At 41.8% G+C, this 24974-nt stretch overlaps 1 protein-coding gene across 2 annotated transcripts in view; it reads right to left on the bottom strand.

Moving 5' to 3' along the window:
* TTC7A (tetratricopeptide repeat domain 7A) overlaps positions 1-24974 on the bottom strand; it is a 179406-nt gene that overhangs the window by 120965 nt on the left and 33467 nt on the right. Inside the window, exons 2-5 of one of the 2 annotated variants that reach the window (XR_001413041.1) lie at positions 24891-24954; positions 14764-14901; positions 14273-14356; positions 2366-2470 (exon numbers count right to left, since the gene is read on the bottom strand). Coding sequence is in view for 1 of the 2 variants with exons in the window: in XM_014951213.1 (XP_014806699.1) it covers positions 2366-2470; positions 14273-14356; positions 14764-14901 (327 nt within the window). In the remaining variant the exon portion in view is untranslated. The remainder of the gene's footprint in view (positions 1-2365; positions 2471-14272; positions 14357-14763; positions 14902-24890; positions 24955-24974) is intronic. The other variant, XM_014951213.1, reaches the window with a different exon arrangement.

Here is a 24974-nt window from a genome sequence, read left to right as displayed (position 1 = left end):
TTTTATACTTTATTAGCTCTGCCATGTATGAGAAATCTGGAGATACTGGATCGCCTGAGGACAGAGCTGAGACTAAATTACAGTCTCACCTTCCTTTCTAAATGTCTCTATAACAAGGTATTCTTTATATGCTAGCTGTGTTAGCAGATCCATAGAGATGTCAGGGAAAGCACCAATGAGAAGGACAACTCCTGACTCTGCCCATTTCCTGACATAGCAGCGTCTTCAATTTGGGCTCATAATTTCATATTCAACTCCTCATCCATCACAGTCAGCAGACTTTAATGGTACCATTTGGAATGTAGTCCTCAGTAGGGAGGGCTTCACAAATACCAGGGCAGCATGTGAAAAAAAGCGATTCTATGTCATTTCTTTTCTCACAGCACGGAAATCTTGTCCTTTCACCTCAACACACATCAACGAGCCAGTGTTTGGTACAGTGCCTCCATTAAAACTTCACTGTCCCTGTTAAACACAAGGCAGTCCCAGGGATCTTGATTTTAGCATGCAGTCTCACAAGATGCACTCGCTGCATTTCAGTTTTGTCTACAGGCTAGGTATGGCAGAAGTCACACGTTTAGCAAGTATCAAGAGACCACAGCCTTCTTGAAGTCACTATTTGTGTTTAGAAGTAGCCAAAGTCAGTCAAAGCATGTCTGAAAGGACCATTCTGCTAGGTGCCTTGCTGCCTTCTCTCAGGATCCTGAACTTCACTACTTTGTAGTCATTGCAGTCAAGGTTGCCCCCAAACTTCACATTCTCAACCAGTTCTTCCTTGTTTGTAAGTACCAGATCCAGCAGAGCATCTTCCCTCATTGGCTTCATGGCTCCTGTGCCTTTCCCTTGTTGGATTCATGTTCACAGAGCAGGAAGGCAGAGGAATAAAAGATTTATTTGCAATATGGAGATCCCAAGTTTGTTTCCTATCCTAAAATCCAGGCTCCTAGACAAAAACTAGCCTGATCTCAGAGAAAGATTTTCTTCATATTTAAGAGAACTGTTCTGCTGCGTTTTCATTTTTTTTGCCTCTTGACAATCACTTGGACAGCAGAATTGCCAGGGGAAGCTGTCGGGCTCTTGCAGTCCCTGGCTATGGCTCCAGTGAATGCAGGAGCCTATGAAGTTCCTCTAGCTTCAGACCCTACAGAATAAAAACTATCAATATACTTGTCGATGATTTAGACTAACAATAAATCGACCTTGCTTTGAAAACTTCATCAGAGATACTAATAAGACTGTTCAACACGGTTGAAATGCCTGGCTCTCCTGTTGTTTTAACATCTCTGAGAATCAAGAAAAAAACCCTTATTTGCTTTATTTAAAAAAAAAAAAAAAGTCACTGTGAATATTATTTTATACCACCAAATGACTTTCAGCCCTCAAAATTCAGATAGTAAGCTAAAGGTACAAGAGACTTAAATTGGGTAGTTCAGCAAGAATTCCCTTCAAGGCTCTCAGACCTGAAAGATTTTTCCTAGAACAAGATACTTAGCAGTTTTTGCTGACTCACATACAGATTCAACCATTATAGTTTGAACAGTGTAGTTCATTCAAAAACATACATAACTAGATCTCCTCTCTGACAGTGGTGTAAACTGATATAGCTCAGTTAAATTGAGCTGAATACCAACATTCACCAGGTAGGGATTTGGAGGATGGGGAGGCAGGGGAGAAGGGGATGCAAAAACAGCAAGTCTACCCCCTACAACTTTTAACCAAAATCTGGACAGATTCTTCTAGTATTTTCTTTCATGCTTTCTTGCATCTTTGTTTTACTTACATTAGCAATAATAATCCTTCACTGACTGCAGGGACACCTCGTGGTGAGGACAGGTGACAACAGCAGACTGCAATTCAATTAATTAAACCAAGCAGCAAGACTGACAGATGTTTCTGCTCCTTAGGATAATCAGTATTTCACAGGCACAGACTTCCACTCCCACTCTGCTTTTAGGGCATACATTAACACATCCAGAACAGCAAACACTGACACAGCAACTTCTAGAACAAAGGACTGAGTTGTCCAGCAGACCTGAACTGTCTAACAGTTCACTTACAATTATTTACATTTGTCTTCCGGGGTCTACAGTAGCCGATTCAACTTGACACTCAGCTGGAGAAGCAGTCCCCAGAATAGCTGTTATGGCTTTTCCCTCCTCCCCTTTGTTTAATGTGCCAACAAAACGCATTTCAGTGACTCACTGCAAAATTTCTTGCTGAGATTTTCATGGCTTTTTTTTAAAAGGCATCCATGCGCGTATGGTTTTTAACAGGGATTCCCTCTCTCCTCATCGTAACTAAACTGTGACAGTGTCACTGCAGCACCTGATCCGTTCCATAATAAGAATTGCATCAGCTTGCTTACCCAGTGCAGCGACCCAATGCAGACCTTGGCAGCCAGGAGAGGAATGGTGGGATCTGTAGGTCGCAGTTTAGCACACTCTTTGAGCACTGACACAGCATATGCTGACTGGAGGAGGAGGAGGGGGAGAGAAGGGGAGGAAATAAAAAAGGGTGATTAGACAATGCTGTTACAGAGTCCAAGCAAGATATTTCAGTGAAATGTACAAAAAAGTGCTATGAACTAAAGAACCACATGTCAGCAACAAGTTTGCAACTTTATTCCCACCACACACAGCCACATGTGTGTGCACATATGCACACAAACACACGCTCTTCCAATGCTCAGAGGAAACATGCCAAAGAACCAGCTCAGTTGCGCCCTTTACAAGGAACAGTTTTCCTCAGCTGTTAAGGCACTGGTTATTTTAATTCTGCCCTCCCAATTCACAAGAATTCTGCTATAGGTTTCCTTGCGCACAGCCATCTTCCAGTAAGCCAGAAGAGAGCTCATAAAGAGCGTATCCTCCAATATGTTAACATTTTAGGTTGACTCTACTCTGAGATAGGTTTATGCAGCTGAAGCAATCTGCTCTGTAGATCGTTTTGTGTCTTCTCCAGTTCCAGAGCATACAAGAACACAACTGGGATCCCATCATGCAAAGGGTGGAGTGGGCAACTACAGAGCAATATGCTGTTCAGTGGGTGGTCCGAGTAGCATGTGTTAGAAAGAATGTCCATAAAATTCTTGCTGTCCTTCTGGTGTTAGGTTACCATTAATGAATGATGTTTATTAAGATTAGCACTGACATAGCCCTTTGGTTCAATGTACTCGACAATCATTGCTTTTTACAGCACATACTCATGGCTGCCACATTTCAGAAGATTTAAAGGCAAAGGAGGAAAGCTCTGGTCTAAGATGCTGGTGAGAAGGTCTGGTCAGCTGATAAGGAGGCGACAGAAGTTGCCCTGCCACAGTCTCCTAGCCCACTCCACCTGGACCACAGTTTCTTTCACATTCATAGAATCATAGAATGGTTAGAGTTGGAAGGGACCTTAAAGATCATAAAGTTCCAACCCTCCTGCCATGGGCTGGAACCCATTCCCAGCCCTCCTCACTAGTGCCCTTTGATCCCCACAAATTCTCTCAACCTTGAGCTCAAGGGGAAGTTTTCTTCTCTCAGAATTTCTCCTGATGTGCCTCATTCCTCCAAAACTCTTCTACACAGTCCCAAGACACACACAGTCCTCTCTCACTGAGTGTTCCCTCTCAAAGGAGGGCATTAAATAGTCACGGCCTTTCCATATTACAGGACAGCAATAACAGAATCTTGCAGAGTCAAACTAGCCGCTATTCCTATCAGGTCCTGGCCATCTCCTCCTGACCCTGACCCACCAGAGCTCTGAGCAGTACAGGAAGCTGGGTCTGGTGTTTGCTCCAAGTCCCTGCAGCCCAGCACTGCAGCCCCATGCTCCTGCTGGCCATCAGCACCTCCTCTGCCTCACACCACATCTACCGCCCCCTTTCCTCACAGGTCCAGTTCTTGCTGTGGGATTCAAAAGCCTGGATAGGAATTTGCTTGGAAAGGAGCCTGGGAAAAGGGTAAAACAGATGTAGAGCAGCCCTGCCCGTGCTAAGGCAAAGATGGGTTTTGTAACCAAAGACACAGCAGCGGAGAGCAAACCCTCCTGCTTGAAAAGCTTAGGTACCTGCTGCATGGTCTGAAGAGAAGCAACAGCGTGCCCTGTGTTCTCCAGGCTGCTCCCACCTACCTGGCACATCAGGTATCATCAATAAAAGTAAGGAAATATTTGCTGTTTTACAACTCCAAATGCACAATTAGCCTGAAGTCAGAAAGAAGCTTGTCTCAGAGCAAAACCAGGAATCAATAAATTTTGTCCTAGAGCTTAAACCATTACCTCGTCCTTCTCAGAAACAAACGCTTGAGTAATTCAACCCTGAGGTATGGGAAGAAACACACTGCTGTGCTCTGCTGTCACAAGGTGATGAGCATCCCTCAGAATGAAACTCCCTGACACCTATTTGTTCAGAACACATAGTGTCTCAGGTTTTAATGGCATCTTATTTCTCCCTCTCACAGAATGCTACCTGCACTGCAGGCAGCTGGGATTCCCAGTAGCACTGCTGGACGTGTTGGAAATGCAAGCATAACCCCGTAAGGGTACTCGCCTGGCAATTCATCTTCTTGCTCTCCTGCCCATATTCCAACCCCACAGGTGTTTGCAGATAAGAGAAACTCTAAGAGCAGAGCACGACAACAATCACTTTGCTGGTTGGTGTATTTGCAGGTGGACCTCCCCCAGCCCTTGTCATCTCACCACATAAAAGCTAACTGAAAAGGCCAGGTATGTAAAAGACCATACACTGTCCAGCACCAACACTTTCAGAAACAGATACAAACCGAACCCAGCGATGATTCTCAGCTCCTCATCAGCAGTGCAACTGCAGGGAAAGCAGGAGGCACCTGGGGGCTGGTGACAGCTGCCCCACCGGCCAGCACAGCCAGCACTAGCACAGACCAGTGCAGCGAGAGGCCTGTCCTAATTTGGTCCACAGCTGTAGCACCTTTCAGGGTCTACATACACCAGAGGTGAAGTAATACAACCTGGTTCCATGCCAGTTCCTCTTAAACTTTGCTCCTTCCCTGTCCACAGCCTGTCCATTGAGTAAGGCTGGTCCTCAGGACACAAGCCAACCCTGCAGCCTCCACTAGCCTTAAACTGCTTCTCCCCTCCATCCTGAGTCTGTGCAGGAAGCAACTGGAAAACAGTGACTACTGGATACCACAAAACAGAAAATCCCACCCTGTGCCTACACCCAAACACCTCGTGTGGAGTCACTTTATCACATGTACTCAGGAGCTTCTCAACATTCATTTACAGAGCGAGCACCAGTTTCCACACCTCTTCGAAAACATTTACAAAGTTCTGTCATTTTCAAGAAGTTTATAAAATTTGCAATTAAACATATAGAGCAGAAATGGTTTTAGAGACAGGGTGGCATGAAGCCTTTCTCCCCAGCATTTTAAAAATTCAAGAGATCTATACAATTTCACCTTGAAAACTTTACTCAGCAGAAATTATATATAGATGATGAAAATGTTAGCCAAGGAATGATGGTAGAAAGAATATCCCACTCCCACAGTGACCTTACTTAGGGGAGACTGGTGTGACATATAACGTCAAGGTGTTTTAAACATGTACAGTAATAGGCAGGGAACAAATATAATCCACTCAGTATTGAATACAGATGTCATTGGCTGGTAAAAATATTTAATATGAAACAGTGTTTGTGTAACATTGAAATAATCTGATAATTAAAATGTACATATTCTTTCACTTAGCGTGGGTGGACCAGGCAGCCAAGCGCATTGTTTTTGAGATTCACTGCAAGGCAATAATAATTAGATTTATTGGTGAGGCGTGTTTTGAGAAGAGAAGAGCTTGAACTCCACGTGAGTGCATGCTTCCTACTCATAATTTTGAGCTTCAGAGGGGCTCATAAAAATTCAAGCCAGGGTTTAAGTTCTTTCTTTTTAGCTTGCTAATTGCTGGATTATAACGACTGCACTGGAACCAGTTCCCAAGGATTTCAGAAAACTAGGGATTTGCCCCTGGGCCTCATTTGGCTTCTCTCTGGGAAAAAGACTTCTAAGTCCCCTCAAACACACACAAACCCGTTAAACAGAAATGGTTTAAAGAAATGCCAAGCTTGCCAAAAGCTGCGTCATGGGGGTTTCAGCTCTATTTATGGGAGGTCTAATGTACGAGTTCTCAGCCTTGGGATCCTGATCAGGTTTGAGGAGATTCATGACCATCCTCCCTTTGTTATGACCAACAAAGTACTGAGCTCAAATCAGGCTATCGAATGAAAACACTTTTTTAATGGGAATGTTGATCCATATAAAATAAAATAAAATAAAATAAAAAGTGAACTGCATGTAAGGGACTTAAGAACTTGAATTACCAGTTAGGCATCTCCATCCTTCACATACCAACAACTTTGTGGTTTTTGCAATGGAGACAGGGAAGGACATGGCACTACTGTTCCATATTTAAATCCGGTATCTATAGGAAGCTGGTTTTCTCCATCAATTTTTTCCTCACCTAATCTACTTGCATACAATATTTTTCTTCTGCAGAGATCACAAACATGTTCCACAATAATTTATGAAAAGAAAATTAGGAAAGGCAATTTTTGGTAAGTAGCATGCAACACTAAGAGCTGCTTTCGATACAGACTTCTGAAAGAGCTCTCTGTACCATATCCGATATGGTGGGGCACTTCTTGATCTGCAGCGAGAAATCACAAGGAAGCTATGAGAAAGGAGAAGGATGGGGAGGACACCTTCCTCTAAGTAATTACTGTAGCCATGGCTTTGAATCCTATAAGGGAATAAAATGTAAGGAAAAACTTCTATCCAAATACAAACCAGAACTCCTATTCCCCATTTACTAATTATATAATGAAGCATGCAAGCATACTCCTCAAAGATGCTTGCACATGAGCAGTACAGAATGAAGAATAGTCTACAGCCTCTCCTTACTTTTCCAAAAGGCTCAAGAGATCTCACCATCAATTATGGTAAATGCATAGGTACTGCCCAAATTCTGGTTTTCCTGGCTCACTCCAACACAATTTTCATTCCTTCCCTTTCTCTCCCACCATACCAAAGCAACAAAAAGGAGGACATCAGAGATTTGTTTCCTATTTAGAATATAAAAACAGCACAAATGTAAGTAAAAGGAAGAAGAATTTCCAGACAGTAAATCATACTAGGCAGACTTGACACACCATAAACAGTTGCTCTTCTCTTGCAAAGGTTCCAAAAACCTTTCTACTTTTTTTTTTTTTGCTTCTTTGGTAATCCTTTTCAGCCAGAGGAAACAATGTTCCTCAAGGTGGTGGTTTTGGTAGACAGCCTCATTCCCAATTCACCTGGCAGTTAACCGCACAGATGAATCTGCACAATTAGTACTGCTTTATTTCTAGCATCATCCTGTCTGATCTTAAAAACTGGAAAGGTATTTCAAATTCTCAAAGGGATTGGGGAGTAGGAGTGAGGTGGAATCTTTCATCATTACACAAGAATTAGTATTCCCTGTATCCTGGGATTCACAGACATCTAGCTATAAATGACCTTGAACCAACACGAGAAGATGACAGAGTAAGCCAGCAATTGAGAACTCTGGAATTAGTCGTTCTGATGTTGGCTTTCCATTGAATTCTAGATCTCCATGAATCTCCCAGCATGAATGTTATCCCCCTAAGATATTTACTTCTCTCAACATAGGGACCAATTCTTCCTCTTTTCTTTTACCCTGTGCTTCGCAAATTAGAGCACTGCAATTAAGCAGCTACAAATCTTCACTTTTAAAAGCACCTCTTAAATTCTAAGATTTAAAAGCATAAATTTGTCCTTGCTGATGTGACAAACATCCCACTTCACACTTTCTGTCAAGAAAAGAAAGTTAAGCCTGAAGGCAATTATATGGCCCACCTAGGTATTCTGCTCGACAGTCAGGAATCTTTGGAAATTTCCATTTTTTGTACTATCTACAGCACACAGGCACACCCCTTTCTAATCTTTCTTTTGCACCAAAGGAAACCAAACTACTGAATATTCCCCAGATGGCTGACCTTTGTAACAGGATCTCTAACCAATGAATGTTCAATATTTTAACTTTCATTCCCCAGCAATGCTATTTAAGGAGCCATCTGAGGCCTCTGCTGCTTCCAAGGTTCCTGCCTGCAATGCAAAGAGAAATGTACTTTTTTTATGCCAGTTGCCTAGCAACCAGCCTAAGCTTTTGCAAGGAAACCAACAGAAGGAACAGTCTAAATCATAAAATTCGTCTGCTGTTGCTGCAGAATTATGTATCAAATGTATTTATAACTTTCCTTCTAACCTTCTGGAAAGCTGCATGTTAGCATTATAGGCATGGCTGAGTCAAACTTGAAGCTCCTTGAAGCTGTTGGAGACATCTGCTTTTGCTGCACTGTTTAAATGAGGTAAAGTATTCCCTTTTTTTGGGTGCAACACAGATATAAGCAGCTCAGACATTAGCTTGTCATTATTTGGCTATGACCAGGATGTATCAGCAACTTGCAAAGTGTTCCAAAATCAGACTTCGTGTCTGAGACTGGTTTCAAAACCCTAAGACTGCTGCCAGCACAGGTCCTGGGTAGGGCTGCAGCATCTCCAACTGCTGAGCAGCCAAGGGGAGCACAGTGACACTGCAGGATTTGCTCTGGGGAGAGCTGGAGCCTACTCCCCCAGAAAAATAGCTGAATGACAAGTGCCAAGAAGGATGTGACTATTTCCCTTTGTATAAGACCAGGCGCCTCCTGCTATTAAGAAAAACATTCAGGTATACAAGCATGACTCCTTCTTCCTCTTTGCCTTAGAGATGAACAAACACATGAAGGATAAGAGCAGAGAGAAGCATTTTGTGTAGTTAAAAGCAGCTTTATGTGCCTGTTTTCTCAAGGTGCCATGCCTGGTGCTTGAACCCCTTTACTGCCAGCCTGTCTTATCTATATGGTGACGTTGACCCTTGTCCCTAGAGTGGTAGCACAGGCTGGCAGGGGAGGATCAGCAATGATGCAGTTGTTTCTAAACTCATGCAATCGCTGTCGTAAAGGCAAGTGCTGGGCTGACAGTGTTCTGTCAGTGCTGGACAAGAGGGGTTGGACAGCTGTGTGCCAGGCTCCCCAGGAACACAACCACCATCAGCAACCCCAGCTGTTGAGCGCCTGTTGAGCGTAGCCCTTGCCTCCAGGTAACTGCTTCCAGCTCCACTGGCCTCTCACAGAGGTTCTTCCCCACAGCCCCTTCAATTACTCCTGAGCTCTTCTTTTTCACAAATTTTGCTGTACTTCATCCCCTAAATGAGGATAAGGGGTATGGGGTAACAACAGATTATCCTCTTCTAGCAGATGATCCAGACTTCCCTCAGCTGGCCTGAGACCGCTCCTCTCAAGAAACACATATCCTAAAACTTTTCATTCATTAATCAAAATGTGCTGTGGGGTTTTTTTAGGGCAGAAGCACTAAATACAAGCATGAAAATGGTTTTATGCACTGCATACGCTAATAATAATAATAAACAACATACACTGATCTCTCATGTCCAGTGGAAGATTGCTGCGAGTTGAATGGCTCAATTAGAGTATCCAGCACTTTCAGACTAAGCAGACTCAGTGTTCACAGAATAATTTCACAGCTATCCCTGAAGAATCCTCCCCCACTATCCTCAGGAAATGGCACATCGTTGTCATTAAATACAAATCTTGTCTCCTTGGTTGGCAGGTAGAAGAGTGTTGCCTCACATTGTTTAAGGTACATATTTTATCAGTTTAATCCTTTCCTCATGCAGTATAACAGGTAAAAAAAGACACTCAACACAGATCCAGAAGACACTCTGAAATACCAATACGAGCCCAATCCCACAATGCACTTGAGTCTCTACTCCCAGAGAGCTCTAGTGACACTTTGGGACACTCTGGTTGCGTCCCATGTGAGGCTGTTCGGTGTGGAAGGGGACAGAAACCTGAACAAGGGAACATGTAACTGATCCAGCTGGTCCAAGGCCAGGGAAATGCTTGCAAGTGCACAGGGACCCTATTTCACATCCCTTGTGCTTGTAATACATCATCTCGACACTATGACAATTTTACCTCCAGCTTCAGATACGTCAGCAGAGCTCCCTAGTCTGCAGGGGTGCTGTGTGCTGGTAATCTCCACGACCTCCAGTGGAAACTCTTTAGCTGAACAGCAACAGAAGACAACAACTCTACCCCAAACAGCTGGCTGTCTCTTCACTACCGGGGAGACTACAAGGTCTTCTCTGCTCTGTAAATAAGAGTTTGGTCCTTTCTTCCCCCATTCTGTGGAATAGAAGTCACAACTTTTTCGAAATCTTGAGACAAGCAGATGCAACCCACTGCACTCGTTTTACTCTGGCAGCAGGACAGTGGCTCATCTCATTGCCCGAGGACTCTGCCAGATGGCACCCGGCTATCATACCACTTGCCACTCAGACTCCAGCCTGTCTACGCACGGCAGCAGAGCCAGGGAACTGCTATTCACACTCAGCCTCTGGCTGTTGTATTACCAGACTGTGAAGGTTATTACCAGCAGAAGCAACTTAAAGCAGCTGTGAAGAGTTCAGCCTTCAGTCTTCCAGCACTGGTTCAGAAGAACAGGGCTGCTGCATTAGACTGATTTAAACCTTTCTCTCGCCTATCCAGAACTGCACTTGGTGACACGGGACATCTCTCACTACTCTTTCTACAGCCAGCATGTCTTCGCCACTGTCTAGGCTTTCCCGGAGTTGCATCTAAAATTGCCTCCAAAAGTCTTTTGCACTTTGTGGTGGATTTTAATCATTTAAATAAACATGCTCCTTTTGTTCAGAAAATATACAGCTCAGTACACATGCATTCCCAAGAATGGGTTAAAAAACAACGAGGCCACACCATCTTACTCATTATGCAAGTTGTTGAGAAGCATAGGAAAGTGAAATCGCTGTCACTCCATTATTTCCACCGCTTAAGTGAATAGAAGATAGACAGGGAGGTTATGTTCCTCTGAGCTTTTTCATTCACTGTTTTATGAAGCTCTAAGATCTCGCTTGCTCTGTAAGAACTTACTGAAGTGATGTGCCTATTTTTGTTAAGACACATGATTTTTAAAATAATGTGTAAACTCAAGCATACATACAGCAATGAGCCTAGGTGCCTGGCTTGACATTCAGACTGATCACTTGTGAAAAATGACAGTACCATTTGGCAATTTTTTGGCTGGCAGGGGAAGAAAATAGTTTGAAGTTCAACTTGATTGACTTAACCTGAAGAAGAAGAACATACAAAATTGAAGTAACACTAGTCAAATGCACCATAGAATAGAGGGCAAGATTGGATTTTACAGCACTTTTAAGAGGGTCAGAGTTTGAAAATACTAAACATGTATTTAAAAAAAAAAAAAAAAAAAAAAAAAAAGACAGACCAAAGCTTCCAGCATTTACAGGTTAAAAAAACTGTTCCTGTCCTACCCGGGATTTATGAGCATGATTTGCTGTACTGCAGAACAAGTATCACTGCAGGATGTGAGATTTCATTACCAAGAAATGAGATCGGGAATTGGCTGTGACTAAGACAGGTGAAAACAAATCTTTTACTTATAAAAACTCAAGTGTATTCTGAAGTCTAGACAGACCACACTGTTTTCTCATCAGTTCTTTCTGCTACACTGGAGCACTTACTTTTAAATGAACTCTGTCCTGCTATCAAGCTGCGAAGCAGCACAAAAATGTAAGCCACATCTCCCATTAGCGAGATGACGCATTGCAGAGTACACGACAGGAATCCTCAGGGAATACTTTGGGATTAGAAGTGAATCACTGCACAGATGGGATTGTTGGGTTAGGGAATTCCCTATGCCCCATATAGGGCTCAAAACATTTAGAGCTTTTACATCAATAGGCAAGATCAAGCCATTTTACCTTGTAAATATTTAAAGTACAGGCAAAAAGACATGACATACTTGAAAATCTGAAAAGATAGGACAGTTATAGACACAGATACTTGTGTTGCTATTTTTTCCTCTTAAGTACTAAATATTCAGTGACTTCTACGGAAGCTGGAGAGGTATGAAAACTTGTAAGGAGAAGGACAGAATTCTCATGCAAAGTGTTACAAGCTAAAGATCAGGTCCTATTTCTTGCCTCCATACTAACCTAAGATGGAACCACAATTACTCTCTGGATAGACTCACTTTTCTTAACCGTCAACAGTTAAAATCTAGATTTGCTCTCTGGCAGATTACTAGAGCTACAGCATTGTCTGCTGTTGAGAAACAGGTTACACAATCTGTAAAGTCAATAAAGCTCCCAGACAAGTCCTGTGAGCATTTACGGGAAGATACTGCGCCTCTCCATCGCAGCCTATCTAGTCATTGTCCTCAATATCAAGAGATCAGTTACCCGGAGGATTTGCAAAGGCACAGAGGGCAGACATGTGCTAACTCCAGCTGAATGCCAAGGGGAGCTGGATCTGACTTGTAAACCCCCCCAACCTGACATAGGCCAGCGCAAGGTATTAGCACCATGACATCAAGCTCATTGTTCAAGTATTCCACCAGTAGCTTCGGGTTTCCCTATAGACGATAGAGTCCAGCCACCATTTTCATTCTTGGAACTGGATTTTGAAATGCTTGTATGGAACTCTTATAGTAATCTGTGAGCCTCTCTCACTAGACATCAACCTTCAGCTCCATGCTGATCTACTCTGCTTTGTAAAAGCTTTGATGTCTCCTTTTGATTATAACAGATGCAGCCAATTTATGAGCTAACTGTGGGGTCCCAGAACATAGTCAGAGTTTGCAAAGTCCCACCAAGTACACCCCTGGTGCCTCATGGTGGGGGTCACTGCTGACCGATAGTTGCCTAGGGTGTCCCACAGATCCCCAGTGACGTAGGATACACACAGCCTCCACAGGCAATCTTTCTCCAGTGTACCACTATCATTTTTTTGCCTCTTCACAGGAAACATGAATTTGTGTTGCTGCAATTAGAAGTTATTATGTCTTGTCCTACCCACCATAGACAAAATTAATCTCTTGTTCTAAGAGCTCTTGAAGATTTGTTTCTCCCTTGGACTTTTTTCTTCCCTTTATGGGTAAAAAAAAATCAATTCCTTCAGTATTTCCACAGCCTGCTTACTATGCTCCTAGCCAACCTCAATGCTTTTTATTAATCTTTCTCTTGTTGGTCTCCCATTTTCTCAAAGTATAATGCAAAACAACAGACAGTCTTCCAAGATAAAGCTTTGTCTATGCTCACAAAAGTGAAGGAATCCCTTCAGACACCTTCCAAGCTTTGCTGCCACTTATACATCACAAGATGAAAACTTCTTTGGAAAAGCATGCCACTGTATATTCATCTCCAGTTCTCCCTTCAAAGCCACTGTTTCCAAGTCAGCTTATAGCCATAAAAGACCAGTAGTAAGTTAGCATTTGGCAGATGAGTAGACCAGAGGTAAGTTAGCATTTGGCTAGTTGGTGGTCTCTGCCCAGTTCCACATGGATTCCCCTGTGCCCCATGGGCATGGAATATAGAACCATATTAAATGGTCTACTACCACAAAACATTAATTTGCTCACATCTCCTGAATGTGTAAGTGGGGACCCCAAGAATGAACAGGCTAAATTTTGTACCATGCATGTTTCCTGCAGGAAGTCTACTCTTAAAACTAATAAAGAAAGCACATGCTGCCTCTGCCTACATTTTGCAATCAGACTTCAGTCATCTCAGTGGTTAACTGGTAACTCTGTCAAATACTATGCTAATTTAAAAAAAAAACTTACGCTAAAACATATGTGATGCAAACATTCACACATAATTTCACTGTCTACAGTATCTTTTGCACAAAGCACTTCAAAAATATTAATCCTTGCAAGCTCTCTATGAAGAAGCATTAACATTTCCTTGATCAAATGCAGAAACCACAGCTTAAAGAGAGGTTAAGTCAACTGCCCAAAGCCATAGAGTGAGTTGATGACAGTGTTAGACATCAGTATCTTTCTTATGCTAAGCACGTTTATGTTGAACCTGCAGAGAATGGACAGCTGTATAATGCTTTTCAGTCCATATCTATGCACAAAATCCATTTTCTCCTTGTTAAAGAGAAGAAAACACTACACGGAAAAAACAGTACTCAGTACCAAACGCACATACCTGATCACAAACTGCAATCAGAGACTAAAAGGAGAGCACTGTCATCCCGTTTAGCTGTGTGATGGCAACTACCCCTACAAAATACATGACTGTGCACATTCACACAAGTAAGCCAGATAAGTTCTACCAGAGGAAAATGTGTCCTTTCTAAGTCCTTTGGTTTGAACCTTACCTTTCCACAAGCCACCATGGACAGGGCAAGCTGGTACCAGAGGTGAAATTCATCAAACGCAAACTTCATGGCTCTCTCCAAGCACTGAGAAATAAATGTTGGCAGAAATGTCAGACTTTTTTTTTTTATTTACATCTTTTGTCAAGACTGCTCTTGGCTCAATAATCAAATGAGGGAAACCAATCTCCTACAGTCCACGTGATTTCTTTTTTTTAATGATAACATATTCCTCTTCCCAGTTAATGGAGCTTGCTAGCACACACCATCACTTCAAACAAGGACCACTTTGTTCAAGTGCCTACATACATATCATTTTAATGTCTCCAACAGTTCTATGTACATTTCTGGCCTGTGCTACCATAGTCTGTAGCTGTTTCTACTATCTGCCAACTACTGTCCTTCATTTTCACCTTTCCCCACAGGTTACTGCACAGAGGGGCTTTGCTTGCGTGTTTCAAGTGGCAGTTTGGGCAGAAGGCAGGAAGAGGTACCTCAGAAAGCATGACATACTGCCCTCTCCTGCCCAGCGTGATGCTGAGGAGGTCGTAGACTGCAGAAGCATCCCGGAGGCTGACAGCTCGGTCATCCTGCTGCTCTGGGGCTCGGCTGATCACTGCATCCCGGTTGGCCTGGGCACAGATAGAAATGAAGCATCAGACCCCAAAAGAGCAAGAGAAAATCGACTCCTCCATAGGTTCTGCTCATCACCCACGGCACTTTGTTTAAAATCATCTTGAGGTTTTTTTTTTTAACCCATCACAACATAAGAAAGGTGTTTTTTTGTCCATATGAAGCACACTCAAGAAGACAGATACACATACAGAAAGGAGCTTCTAGGAATACCTCATCTGGATTTGTTTCATGGAATTAGAGCGCTAGGAAACAGACCCACCAGATCTCATTTCCTCAATAATTACAAATTCAATGCCATCCTTAAACCACATTCCTCATTACTTCAATTGCCTGCAACTGTGATAACTGCTTCCATGGTTGATATTTTATCTTCTGTGTCTGCAGTTGATTTCTTCCCAATAGCATGTGGTTTTGTTCCTCTTTTCTGCTACTTACTTTTTATTTTTTAATTTGAGCAAGTTGCCTTAGTCATCAGATTTGCCTGTCATCAATGTAATGCAGTTCAAAGTCTGGGCCACACAATACCAAATAATTTTTTTAATAAATATGTTATAAGTGTTAATTTGGCACAATCTACCAGTGCATTGCTCAGCCTAGATCAAAAAGAAACATTACTTTTGAGAGAAAATGATCAGCCTAGCAATTTGCGAGGCTGTCCCAAAATATCATATGTCATAGGCTCAGATTTACCTCAAGATCTCAGCCTCTCTGCTTTCTGAGGTAAATTCAAAGAGGTAAATTTCAATCCCAGAGAAAACAGATAAATCCCTCTGATTCCCAGGCGCAGAGGACTTCACCCAGACTGCCTAACCTCAGAGAGAGGCGGTGCTGGATGCCATTGAGCGCTGGCACTGACTGAGAGCACAGCTGGGCTCCCCAGCTGAAAGGGGTGCAACATCACACATTCAGGTCTAGACATCTAAAAGATCAGAAAAATTAGTTGATTGCTGGCAGTTTCACCTGGGGCGAAGACAAACAAAATGTTCTCTCCCTCAAGCAGGAAGGTTATGAGATATATTTTATAATACTTACTACTATAATCTTACATCTATTTCTTTCTAATTGCAGGGAATTTTTTTTTCCTAAAAAGGTTAAACATGGGAATTAAGTGTAATAAAAATTTCCAGAATGTGCAGCCCTTAAAGCCCACGCATATTTCATTATGATTAAGCTGCAGCTGTTTCATCATGATATTATCTGTGTAATGCCCCAGTTCCAAGCACTCTTCATCACAGCCTCCAGCCGAGACAGCAAACACAATTACTGACAACTAACACAATCACAACCAAGAGCTCAACGGCAACTGCAGTTGAAGGCAAACTCACAGGTCAGACTCAGTCTAGTGTTTGCACAAATAAACTTGCACTGACTCTTGTAGCCACAAAAGTATTTTTCTTTTTCATGTTACTGCAAAGGACATAATTTGTGATTTAAAAAAAAAATAATAGTTCAGAACAATAGGTGGCATGAGAGAACGAAACCAACTTGGAGTAAGTCCTGCAACCAGAGTACAGAAGCATAGCTCATCTATCTTTATTAGCAGAACTAACCAAAAAGAATAAAACAATAAATAGATGTTTAAGCTCTATTTCAACTTAACTCAAGACTGCTACTTTAAAAAGAAATAGCCTAAGTAAAGACATACAGAACAATTCTGATTGCTGCTTCAGAGAGTTAAAGACGAGGCATATACAGAACGATCCTTATTGCTGAGTGAATCCTCCTACGTATATACAATAGCATTAACAATTTTTTCTGCACTGATTACATTGTTATGACAATTGTTTGTAGAAAATAGCTACTGAGCTACCACCCCCATGCTCTGTAATCTCATCATCAACCTCCCATTAGAGTCAGCTATAGCCTGATGCTTTTTTTGGAAATCCATCTAGTACCAAACTATGATTTTTAAGTTGATGCATTAGCACAGACAGAAAATTAATCAGAACTGGTGAGTGCCCATTAACATCTGCTGACAGATATTGGTACTAGTGGCAAGAACATGCCCAAATCCTGCAATAAGCAGGAATATGAGACATATTACAAGGATGCAACATTCTGAAACTACAGTCATACTGAACATATTGTACTTTACCTAAGCAGACAGCAGCTAAAAACAACGTACACATAGGCATGACTAATATTCTTTCCAAGAAGGTCATAAACCTGTTCATTTTGTTCAAGCTTTCAAATCTCAAAGCCATAGAAGGTCTCTGCAATTTATCACTCTCTTTACTTGCATGCATAAAATTTGCCACTGAGCAAATTCATGGTCACTTCTACCCCAACATTTTTTTAATACTGAACCTATATCCAATTGCTAATTTCAACTGCTCAAAAAAATCAAGATGTTCCCGCATCACAGAAATATATATATATAAAAGAAAATAACCAAAACATGCAATCCTCACAACAAACTGACTGAACAGTAACAACAACATGGAGTGTGTCTAATACAATAACGTAAATCATCATCCCAAGGCTCAAGGTATCATTTACTACTGCAGTGTTACCTACAGGAGGGCAGAGAAGGGAATGTGAATTACTATTTCTTGAAACCCACCCAGGCAAATTGGCATGTTTCTATGGCCTGCCTCTCACAGAAGGAAGGGTGCTGTAACCCAGATCACCCTCAGCCTTTTCTATTTTTTGTCTTTACCTTTGTTTATGTTTTTGTAAACTTCTGTTTGGCAGTGAGAAATCCTGCAGTCACTGGTTAAGTACAGGTACAAAAGAGTTGCAGAGTTACTGCAATACGGCACACACCAATTCTGTTGGATGGCGAATTTTACTTACTGAACCATAGAGAGAGAGCGAGAAAGATACTTCATTTTGCATTTGAGAATGCATCAGTTCTAAGCCATTTACATCAACTTTTTTACAATACCTACCTGTGTTTCTGTTGTTTCAGACCACTAATTTTCCTGAACACAGACGCAAAGATGGTTATTTGCAGAACACTGATCTCCAAACAGTGTATCCATAACATAAGCAGTAATTCCCAATTTGTCCTACTGCATTACTTCCTCCTCCTCCACTAAAAGCAGCAGTGAAACATACCTACAAATACATTTTCAACACCCCCAGCATGACTCTTCCCTTTAAACTGTTCCCATTGTCACACAGGCATGCCTCACAGCACACAAGCGAGATGGAGAGAAGTGGTGAGTCACACCATTAAAAGAGAGAACCTCTGTTCAAGGCCATTGTGTGGGATGGGGAAGGTCACTAATGCTACCAACAGGAGCTTCACCATTGGGAGTTAGTGTAACTTGCATTATACAGAGCAAAAATATACAGTCAATGCCCCTTTATTTGAGGTACTCCTAAGTAATGGAGCAACCCAGAGAGACATTAGACACAATCAGCTGTACATGCAGGTGGCTCAGACATGATACCAATCCTATTTTGGGAGGTAAGACATCCTGTAGTCAGCCCAGACCGAGCAGCACACAGGACAGCCCAGGGACACAGCCCGCCTGCAGGCCACACACATCCAAAAGGCTCCAGCACAGGTGGTACCACCGAGCTCAGCCACCCTGATGTTCCTGTATCATGCTTGAAGCCCAACTCAGGTGTTCAACCTGACCAGGCACAAAGCCAGCTGGGGTTCAGCAGGGATTTTTAGGTCCGTCTCCAAACCACAGGAATACAACAGTATGGGACCTTCAGACCCACGCTGGCTCTGATAGCAGGGAAGAGATCTGCCTTTCGGGGATCTGCACCTGATCTACCAACCCTGCTGAGCTACAAACAGCTTGTGCCTTCCTATCCACATATACAATATACTTACCTGCAAAGTAGATAAGCCACCTATACACAAAGGATGTGCTTTGCATGAATGACCCTGATAATTATAGCTTATTTATGGCATGTTTATTACACATAGAAAGGAAAAGAGCCACAGCAAATCCAAACAGCCATTACTTCAGCAGTTATTACGCACACAGTTATACTGCAGAAAATTGAATTTTACCACAGTACAAAGATGTGCTTCTTAATAAAATGTCAAGCAATCATATGAATTACAATAGAGCATATTCCACATAGCAGCCTCTTCTCACAGAAATTAGCTATGAAGTTTCCTTTAATTGCTCACTTTGAAACGTGGCTCCCCCTGCTTTTTTTTTTTTTTCAAAGAAGAAAAAGAAAGCAATTAAAATCTTTAATGAGTGCCTGCTGCCTGCCCCTAATTCATGGGCATTCTAATGTTCAACTTGTGTCTTTTCATAATAGATATAATTGCCAGATCCACTGCAACTTTCATAATAGATATAATTGCCAGATCCACTATACAGATCCATCTATACAGAACGGCAGCATGTTTTACACAGTGTACTGTAATAATGTAATTGGCGTGATTCAATACTAGCATTAAGAGAGAAAAACAAATGCTATGCATGTAAGATTGACAACAAGCCTTTGAAATCATGCAATTGATGCCTCTACTGCTAAAAGCTGGGAAATATTCAATCCGTGTCTTTTGGATCTCCATACTGGCTGTTTTGCCTGTACTGCCAACGAAATGAATGAATTCTTCACAACGGCAATTCTTCACTTCCATTCATGTGGAAGAGGCTACTGATTTTTCACCTGTTATTGATAATTTCTACATAGCACCTGAAAGTTCCCCTCACTAACATATACAAAGAAAATATTCAGGGTTGACTGCGAAGCTGCTGTGAAAATGGGAAGCAGCTGGAAAAGGTAAGAAACACCATACTCCAGCCACTCCCAAAACTTCTCTTTCAGAGATACCGCAATTTGCTCCATTTCAGACAAGAAGCACAGCAAATGAAAACTTACTGCCCTGTGAACTGTGTGGCATCTGTCTCATTTCTGGCAGGCAACAGAAAACCAGTTACTGGTACCCCATTTGGATGTCTCAGCAAAACAGCTCATTATTATTGGTTATTAAATACATCCATAGAGATATATCTTCACTCTCACCAGGTATATTTTAATGTCTCATACTGCAGCAGAACTAATTGTGGAGACATCACAGAAAGTAAGACAGACATACTCCCCAAGACAAAACAGCCCAACAACCCTACACAAAAGGAAGAGAGAAAGAGAAAATAATGAAGTTTGTTTATGGATACTGTCCTGGGTAACAAGTCATATATTTGCCATCAGTAATCTGCATTTAGAAAACTATCTTCCAAGAATTTTCATCCTCCTTGCAAGTTCAGAAACAAGACTTCCTACTGCAAAGCAGAAGAAAAAAGATTTCTATCCTGCCTCCAGCACCTCACTTTAGAACTACTTATTCAAGAGGCAATTAACGGACGTGGTGTATTTCCCATTACAAACATCCTACAATCCACCTTTCCAGGCCCCAAACACACAGCTTTGCCTTGCAGACCAGTTAAAGAGACAGTCAGGCTTGCTATTCTAAGTGCAAGACCATGATTTGGCAGGAGCCAGAGCAGGCAATCCTGTCCCCAGTTGCCTCTTTCAGCTGCCATGGTGTGATAGCTCTCAAGAAAGTACTCGTGATGGTCAGCCAGCTGTTATATCATCACTGGGCTTGGTGTCATTTAAAAAACCAAAAAATCCTACAAAAGCAACAAGAGATTCTTCTCCTTTTCCAACTCATTTGTTGGGCAGCATTATTTTATAAAGCTAGAAACTGTAGAGTTAACAGGTTTTAATTATTTCTGTGCTTTAAAATACATGGGTTTAATCTTATTCTGTTAAAGGCATGCTCACAGCCATGAGTTTGTTCTCACCAGTAAAAAGAACAGGACAAGTCCCAGTATCTTACTTCCCCCCCTCACCATCTGTTCTGTGCTCTCAGGCTCTCTGAGGTCAAATCGTCTTTAGGGATTCAAATCAGAGATAAGATGGGGATGACATTTCTAATCTTTGTTACACAGGCACAGAATGTATTAGTTTTGGATACAAGGAGCTTCATTTTCAATATAAGTGAAGTGAACACAGAGCCAAAAAAAATAATCCATGTTACCTGGTATGTTTAGTGGACTGCACCAGCCAGAATCCCCAGTTGTAAGAGCCAGTACTGCCAAAGGCTGAATAAAGGCATTTCAGACTCTACGTTGGATCTCAGATTCAAGAAGGCAAGGTTTCTGAGTGCAAACAAAGAACTTTTTCTCTTTTTTTAAACCTCAAAAGTAAACACAACAAGTAATAGAAAGTGTTCCATTCCTGGCTCTGAGAAACTTCTGGCTGACTTTAAGGGGCAGTGCAATCAACTCAGAATACCCTTGAGAATGGTTATTAAAATAAACAAAACTGCAGCTAAGGGTTAGTCCTGCCAAACCTCCCTTGCATACGCCCCACAGCACAAAGCACCAGAGTGGCAGAATCAGTGCCATTCCCACCGGTAACACGATGCAGAGAAACCACACTGCAGCAAGTCACAATATGCCCTTGGTTCTCCCCACAAACACAGCGCCACTGGTTTTGATGGGTTAAATGCAATAAGAAAGAGGACTAGTGGTTTAAAAATAGGCCGGTCCATTTTTTCCAACATGTGATAGGAACACATCATTCTACCACAGCCTGAGCTGCAAAGGCTGTCACCAGCTGGCCTTCGCCTTGGTCTGAGGGAGAGCGTTTTCCTCCTCGCACAAACGCAGCCCATCCATACCATAACTCAGGCTGTGCATAAGGAATGAGAATTTAGCCAGGAGGCCACAACACCCCCCTTAAAGACAACCCCGACTGTGGTAATCTTCAGGCTGCCTGATTTGTTTCACTAGATTCCTTCATGAGAACTCTACAGCCAACCACCGTGACTAAGTAACAGCTGGCATGGAGGAAAAGCACTTGCCAAACTCAACAACTGGGATGCTTTTCATTGTTTACCGAGATGCCTCAGCTTATGAAAATAGGTTCCCGTTTTCAAAGGGACCGCAAGAATACAGGAAAGAGACCCCAAGCTTTCACTCTAAGTGTTAATATACTCACAGAAGCATCTTCAAAACTATGGAAGACACTACCATGTTATTTTGCCTTCTGAAAAACTTAGGCTTAGAGGCAGAGTGAGTGAAATACTGAAGGAACCTTTAATTGCCCTGCTAGAAGATATTCTCATTTCATCCCACCAGGACTTGAAAAGTGGCTTCCTTCCAACACAAGGTAAAGGGATAAGAACAAAAGCTGAGGCAGCATCACAAGCCAGAAGCCAGCACCAAGAGCCAGAAGTGTGCTGGAACGTAGGGTCTGGCTCACAACACCTTAAAGGCAATTTCTTTTCTTCCTTCCCCCCTTATAGGAACAGTTCTTGTAACACCTGTAACAACTTCTGGGGAGTCGCACAGATACTGGTGAAGCAGATGTTAGCTTCACCTTAGGAAAGGAAGACAAACAGAAAAATAAAGTGAATTTTAGCAGCAAACTACCTAGCACGGATCTACTCCCTCCCTGTAGGGCTCAGGGGGAAAAAAAAGGTGTTCCAGATATATACTTCTTGAAAAAGCTACCATCACCAAATTTATCACATATTTACTTTGAGGTTCTCTGATGATTTATGCTCCTCCCTAGTACATCTTTGTTCTGTCCCCCTCCATGTGCTGACAATTCTCCTGTCCTACCTCTCCCCGATTTTGTCCCCCTTGAGCTCATTTTGCAGTGGCAAAAGCCAGGAACAGGCATGTGGAGCAGCTGTTTGGCTTTATAGTGCTGCAAGAGAGTTATAATGGCATGGTTGCTCTTTTGTCTCTTTAAAAAATCAGACAGAAAAAGTACCTTTCTGGTGTCAGAGAAGCTGGAGAGCTCCCAGTAAGCCAACCTAATCATACACTTCTGTTTCATTTTAAGGGGTTCAAAACTGTGAATACTCAAAAAATGCCTAATCCAGCCAAAAATCCAGGAACACAAACTATGTTGCTTACTGCCCTATAGAAACATACCATTATCGCTTGCCACTGACGCTCTCTCCAGGAAGGAAAGTATGTTTTATTCAGTTGTTAACTGTATATCATTAGGGAGACCTCAACTGGAAATCTGCTTCTTGTTAACTCATTTTTCATGAGCTTCAGCAAGTTTAAAAAACAACACAAAAACCAATAAACTTCAAACAAACAACAAACCTGTACATGAGAAAACTCACCAGCCTACAACAAAACTGTCACAGAAAAGATGTCTCATGTCATAAATTAAACAAACTTTCCCTGTCTTAGTACCGTAACAGTAAAACTACAGGAAAATATTTATGAATTGCAAACATATGTAAGAATTACATTGCCCCCTCTGTTCCTCCACTTAGGAATCACATTCCTTTAGTTCCTAAGCGTACCTCTATACACAGCTATACAAGCTGCAAGCCTATTGCTAATGCAAGAGGAAAGCTCAGATGTTCCATTTCCCGAAAAATGGAAAGGCAGGTATGGTTCCTGCAGTGATCTACTACAGGATGTTTGATTAAGTGTTTTATATGCAGCACATCAAAATGCCTTGCATCTGCCTCCAGATCATTCCTATATATAGAAGACAGCACTTAAGCAAACACAAGCTTATTTATTTAGCCTTGAAGTCAGCACAGCAGTCCAGTTCCTATCAGCAGCATTTTCATATTGCTTCATCTGTAACTTAGTTACAGGACGAGTCTGCCATTTTACATGCTGTCCCATAAAGGAGGGATAACTTTCATTCACCTCAGCAGAACAAGATCACAGAGTTTATGGTCCCACAAGGACTTTCTGATTGCAAGCCTAGTCCCAGAAAAGGCTGGAGCAGCGAGTGTTGTTGCTGACCCAGACCCATGATCCTCCTCCCACTTGGATCAGCCCTGACAAGCCACACTGACAGGAGTTCTTCTGATTTTAACAGAAGTGCATGTGGTGTTCTACAAGCCCTCACTCCTGAAGTCTCCACTTCCGATTACAAAAAAACTCTTAACTGCAGAAAAGCTCTTGAAAATACAAAGCAGATGTACTGTAGAAGCTTAATATAGAAACCACTAAAAAGCACAAAGTATAGTAACACTCAGTGATTTTTAAGTCAATATTTGGGGTAGTTCTGCCTCTTCAATTTTTCCCCAAATTTTAAAAGCAAACAACATCAAGTTGCCATGTTCTGAAGAAGTCTGCAGGAAAGGGGAAGGACTTGAGACAGAAGAACCAGACAAAGAAACTAAAGGAAGCAAAAAAACAACACAAAATGAAGTTTCCACAATATCTCTTCTCAATTTGTTGAAAGTGGTTTAGAAGTTCCCAAGAGGGTGACTGATGCTCCAAGGTTTTCAAATCTCACTTTGAGCTACAAGTAACCACCCAGCATTTAAAGCAAAGTAACTTTCCTTACATGTTTTCAGAAAACATTCCTCACACACTTTCTGTATGTTTGCATCTTCTCAGAATATGAAAATGATCAAAGGTTACCATGAAGTTTTCAATGCAGTTGTTTTTCTCCACCTTTTCCCCTTACTCTTAAAGGGATTTTTTTAAAGCAACAGATGTTCTAAGTAGAAGAAATCTAATTATTTTACTGTAATTCATTATGGATGTTTCTGCATGTGACAAAACTTCCTGTATCATCAGCATCAAAACTTGCCAAAGATCATTCAAGACTGAAATAGCTAAAATATTATCCCTGCAGACTAAGGAATGTAAGCAGGATATTGTATCTTGCAAACACCAAACAGCAGGTACCACAACCATGCCTGGGGCTTTAGACAAGGCTCTCTTCCTCTCATTCTTGATCCATAAATCCACACAAATGTTTTGAATGGAAACATCAGTCTACTGACAATGTATCTGAATGTCAGAACCCGTATGCAACTATGGCAAATGCAGCCACTTCCTCTTCTTGACAATTCCCAAAACCCTTCACTGACATTCTATTTAATAAAAGTGGTGTCACTAACAAAGGAATAAACAGCACTTCCTGTTCAACAGCTGAATCCTTCCTTCTATTTATCTAGCAAAGATTCCATAAACAAAACCAACCAGAATACTTGACATAGAAACGCTAGGTATTCCTTTGTACTATTAGTATTACAAACTCATTTTTGGCTTACCATGGATTCACTGATTAAGAGGAGAAGAAGAGCCTCTTCTACGTTGTCTTGAGGGCAGTACGTACTGAAAGACAGAACACATTT

Source organism: Calidris pugnax, unplaced genomic scaffold (genome assembly GCF_001431845.1).
Source record: "Calidris pugnax isolate Ruff unplaced genomic scaffold, ASM143184v1 scaffold24, whole genome shotgun sequence".
Lineage (NCBI taxonomy): Eukaryota > Metazoa > Chordata > Aves > Charadriiformes > Scolopacidae > Calidris > Calidris pugnax.
Note: the sequence above shows the minus strand (reverse complement) of the source record. Positions and strands in the feature narration are given on the sequence as shown.